Here is a 5000-nt window from a genome sequence, read left to right as displayed (position 1 = left end):
GGTGTTGTAACACCAGAAGAAGGCGAAGAAGGGCAGAAAGAAGCTGCACTGCCTTCAAGCTGCACGAGGAGGCTGAGGTGTATAAGCAGGTCTACGATCGCCCCCAAGCCCTCAGCTGCAGCAGCAACAGCAGCAATAGCAACAGCAACAGCAGCAACTCACCATGCAACAGCAACGGATACAACAGCAGCAGCACCAATGGAGCAGCAGCAGCAGCAACGACAGAATCAGCAGCAGCTGCTGCAGCAACCGCATCAACAGCAGCAGCAGGAGAAGCAGCACGAGCAGCAGCAGCAGCAGCAACAGCAGCAACTGACATGGAGGCCTTTTAAGCTGCGTTTGCTTATTTCTATATTCACAAACAGCAGCATCAAGGCGATCGAGGAGGCGGCAGTCTTCTAATAAACATCGCTGCGTTGATTCGCTACCCGCATCCAACGCCTGCATGCATATGCATATGCATGCATGAATGCATGCATGCATGCAAATATACATGCACTCAAATGCATGCATCAATGCATGCATGCATCTATATATTGCATGCATGCATCTATATATTGCATGCATGCATCAATATATTGGATGAATGCACAGATGCAAGCAAATATACATACACTCAAATGCATGGATGCATGCATGCACCAATATATTGCATGCATGCATGCATGCAAACATACTTACACTCGAATGCATAAATGCATCCATTCATGCATGCATGCATGCATCAATGCATGCGTAAATAAATGCAACCATCAATGCATGCATGCATACAAAACATACACTCAAATGCATGCATGCATGCATGCATGCATCAACGCATGCAAAAATGCATATACATAAATAGATACATTATGCATGCATAAATGCATGCATCAATAATGCATGCACTTGTGCGTTATATTCCTAAGCACTGTACCGCTAAACAGACGACGACCACATTAAAAACAATTACTATTCATGAGCAGCAGAAGCATCAGCAGCAGCATCAGCAGCAGCAGCAACTGCAGCAGCATTCACAGCATCAGCATCAGTTAGATAAATGAAGTGTATTTGTTTGTTTTTACCCTCCTTATGATGCATAGAAACTTAGAAGCAAAGATATGATGAGCCCTTCTCGCAAAAAATAGATCTAAAAGACTAGTCCAATGAGAAGTAGAAATAAAAGAAAGCAAAGACGGGAAGGCGAGCACCAGCTGCTGCAGTGTCTCCACAGCATTTATAAAAGATACGCCTAGACGCCCTAGCGATGCCCTAAACAAATAAATAAACAAATAAATAAACAAATAAATAAATAAACAAATAAATAAACAAATAAATAAATAGAACAAACAAACAAATAAATAAATAAACAAACAGATAAACAAATAAATTTAAAATTAATTTCTTTGATTTCGTCATCTTAGGCATATTTCAGAAGAAAAAAAAAACAGCGCATGCATGGTGCAGTCAGCAGCAGCAGCAGCAGAAGCAGAAGCAAATGAGCAGCAGGAATAATAATGCAGCAGCAACAGCAACGCCACAAGCAGCAGCCCGGTCCGACGTAGCAGCAGCACCAACAACAGCAGCAATAACAGCAGCAGTAGCGCCACACCCCGCAACAGCAGCAGCAACAGCAGCAGCACTATCAACAGCAGCAGCAGCAGCAGCACCACCACCACCACCTCCAGCAACAGCAGCACGATCAACAGCAGCAGCAGCAGGAGCAGCAGCGGCAGGTGAAGAAGGGTACTTGGGAATAGAGCAGAGAAGAGCAGAGATGAGTGCAGCAGGAGACTGCAGCAATTGTTTTTCTATGTCAGGTTGAAAGACAGAGAGACAACGAAATGGTTGCGCATGCAAACCAACTGCTGCTAGCAGCAGCAAACATGCACGCCGACTCCTGCCGCGGATAAGACCCTAAAAAGAAATAAAGAGAGACAAACAAACAGCAGAAAATATATCATAATCTGCATGCATGCATGCATACATGCATGCATGCAAACATAGAGGAGACAAAAAGGAGACAGTAAAAATTAGGGGCTGATGACCAAAGAAACAGACAAAAAAATAAATAATTAATAAATAAAATAATTTAAAGATTAAAATAATATAATAATTCAAATAAACAGATATACAAAGGGGACGAAGAGACAGCTAAAGACAGCAAAGAGACAGAGAAATAGACAAGGAGACAGATAAAATAAAAGAAGAGACACATGGAAAGCAAATAAAGAAGGAGACAGTAAAATAAAACAAAGAAAAGTGAAGGAGACAGACAACTGATAAGAGATACAGCAAAAAGAGACAGACAAAGAAGATGAAAGGAGACAGATAAAAAAAGAAAGCAAAACAAATACACACCTGAACTGCAGCAGCAACAAAACCAGAAGAAACAAATGTCTCTTGAAGAAATAATTTGTGCTGCTCCATCTCCATCGTAGGGTCGCTGTACACCTCAGCCATATCTGTTGTCCCTTCCTGCAGCTTCTGTTGCATCCACAGCTGCAAGTACCAGCAGCAGCAGCAGCAGCAGCAAAAGAGCATCAGCAGCAACAACAACAGCAACAGCAGCAGCAGCAACAGCAACAGCAGCAACAACAACAGCAGAAACAACAGCAACAACAACGACAGCAACAGCAGCAGCATCAACAGCAGCAGCATCAACAGCAGCAGCAGCAGCAGCAGCAGCAGCAGCAGCAGGTACCTGGAATTCTTCTTCAGAGACACCGGGCCTTGGGAGGTTGAGGCCTGTACAGCCCGGGGGTCTGCATGCAGGATGTTTATATGCTCCTTCGAGTAAACGCACAAAGAAAGGGACATACTCTTCAAGAGAGACAAAAAGAGAAGGATGAATAGACGAAGAAGGAAGAGAAGCAGCGTAGAGACACCACAAAGGCAGCCCCACACCCTCCTCCATACTGCATGCACAATTTTTATGCCGCCGTCCCATGCTGCTGCTGCTGCTGCTGCTCCTGCTGCTCCTGCTGCTGTGGTTCTGACGTCTCCGACGCATTCTGCTGCAGCAAGAGACAACACCCTCCTCAACCCCAGGTACTCCAGCAGCAGCAACACTACCTTCTCCTGCTGCTGCTGCTAAACCAGCAGCAGCAGAAGCAGCAGCAGCAGCTGATGCAACGGAGACAAAAGGAGGCGAGGAGACACCAGAAGGCTTCACGCCCTCAGAGCAGTACGCTGAATGCTGCTGCTGCTGCTCCTCCTCCATACACTCCTCCAAACCGCTGTGCCACTGTTCTGCTGCTGCTGCTGCTGCTGCTGCTGCTGCTGTAGGCCCTTGTTCAAGCAAAGGAGGATGCAAACCCTCCGGGCTTGGCGGCGACTCGGCGCCCTCGCAGGCCATGTTGCTGCTGCTGCTGCTGCTGCTGCTGCTGCTGCTGCCTGGCGTGGATACGTCTGCTGCACTGCCTTCTCCAGCTCCTGCGGCAGCGTCCCCAGCAGCAGCAGCAGCCGAAGCAGCAGCAGAAGTAAAGAAGATAATCTCTTCTCCTTCGAGGCTGCCGCCGCAAGGGAGGGGCCGCTTAGCAGTACTGGGGCCCCACTCGGGCTCTTCGCGCATTTCTCCAGCAGCAGCTGCTGCTGCTGGTGCTGCTGGTGCTGCTGCTGTTGCTGCTGCTGCTGGTGCTGCTGCTGCTTGATGGTGACGCCGCTGCGTTCGTTGATGCAGCGACCCGCTGCCTGCTGCAGGAGAGGCCCAGGCGGAGCCGCGTCTGCGAGCAGCCGCAGCAGCCGCAGCAGCAGCAACAGCAGCTTTTTGCTGCTGCTGCTGCTGCCGCCTTTTGAGATGCAGCGCCCACAAGTGAAAGTGCAGAGGGTACGGGGGCCCCACAGTAGGGGGCCCCCCTCCCCCCCAGCCCCAGCTAGCAGCTTCTGCTGCTGCTGCATTTGGCGCCCACGGATGGCTGCTGCCTGCTGCTGCAGCATCCGCTGCTGCTGCATCCGCTGCTGCTGCTGCTGCTGCATCTGCTGCTGCTGCTGCTGCTGCTGCTGCTGCTGAGCAGCAGCAGAAAGGAGTTGTACTCGTAACCTCAGTGTCGGAGTAAACCAAGTGAGGGAAGCGCTCCCTATACACCGCAAGCCGCTGCTGCTGCCGTCGGTGCCGCCGAACTTCTGCATGCATGCGATGCATTCCATGCTGCTGCGCATGCCCTTGCTGCCTGCTGCTGCTGCTGCTGCTGTTGTTGTTGCTGTTGCTTGCCTGCCTGCTGGAAGGGCGCGTCTCAGGAGTACTGAACCCAGGGCGACTCCCAGCAGCAGCAGCTGCTGCAGCAGCAGCAGCGCTGCCAGACTCTGTATAAGGCAGCTGCTGCGTATCATGCAGCATTTCCTCAGTGGGCATCGACCCGAAAGGCTGCTGCCCTTGCTGCTGCTGCTGCTGTTGCTGCTGCTGCAGTTGCTGCTGCCTCTGCTCAGAGGCGTTGTTTGCTGCTGTCTCCCTGCCCATCAGCAGCCGCCCTGGGGAAGAGATGGAGCTGGTGCTGCTGCAAAACCGCAAGAGAGAAACCCTAAACCCTAAACCCTAAACCCTAAACCCTACGGCAGCAATAGATAAGGGGGAGTAAATCTACCGCGCTTCGCTGCTGTCTCCGACTGTATTTCTGTCTGTCTACCTGTCTGTCTCTCTGTCTCTGTTAATGCTTATTTTTATTTTATTAATTGTCTCTTACAGCGCGCTTGATACAGAGACTCCCCGCCTGCTGCCTCTGCCGCTGCTGCCTCGTGGCGCCTTCGTTCTCCAGCCTGAGGGTCCTGCTGCTGCAGCAGATGCATGCGCGTTGCTTCTCTCTTGCTGCTGATGCTGCTGCTGTCCATCCCCGTGTTGCTGCTTCCGCTTCTGCTGCCGCTGCTGCTGCTGCAGCTCCCGCCGCAGCAGCAGCCGCTCCGCCTTGCTGCTGATAGCAGCGCGAGTAAGGCAGCGCCCACCAGCAGCACGATGCCCCCCGCGTCTGCTCCAGCAGTTGCTGCAGCAGCTGCTGCTGCAGCAGCAGTTGCTGGAGCACCTGATG

At 51.0% G+C, this 5000-nt stretch overlaps 1 protein-coding gene across 1 annotated transcript in view; it reads right to left on the bottom strand.

Moving 5' to 3' along the window:
• The window catches only part of EAH_00050600 (RNA-binding protein, putative), a gene marked incomplete at both ends in the record, with an annotated part of 11823 nt that overhangs the window by 1891 nt on the left and 4932 nt on the right, over positions 1-5000 (bottom strand). The window contains 5 exons of the mRNA XM_013391283.1: positions 1-115; positions 318-441; positions 2341-2481; positions 2786-4506; positions 4662-5000. The exon at positions 1-115 is cut by the window's left edge and continues 988 nt beyond it; the exon at positions 4662-5000 is cut by the window's right edge and continues 248 nt beyond it. Coding sequence (XP_013246737.1) covers positions 1-115; positions 318-441; positions 2341-2481; positions 2786-4506; positions 4662-5000 — 2440 coding nt within the window. The remainder of the gene's footprint in view (positions 116-317; positions 442-2340; positions 2482-2785; positions 4507-4661) is intronic.

Source organism: Eimeria acervulina, genomic scaffold (genome assembly GCF_000499425.1).
Source record: "Eimeria acervulina Houghton genomic scaffold, Eah_scaff852, whole genome shotgun sequence".
NCBI lineage: Eukaryota > Apicomplexa > Conoidasida > Eucoccidiorida > Eimeriidae > Eimeria > Eimeria acervulina.
The sequence above is the reverse complement of the archived record's forward strand: the minus strand, read 5'-3'. Positions and strand labels throughout refer to the sequence as shown.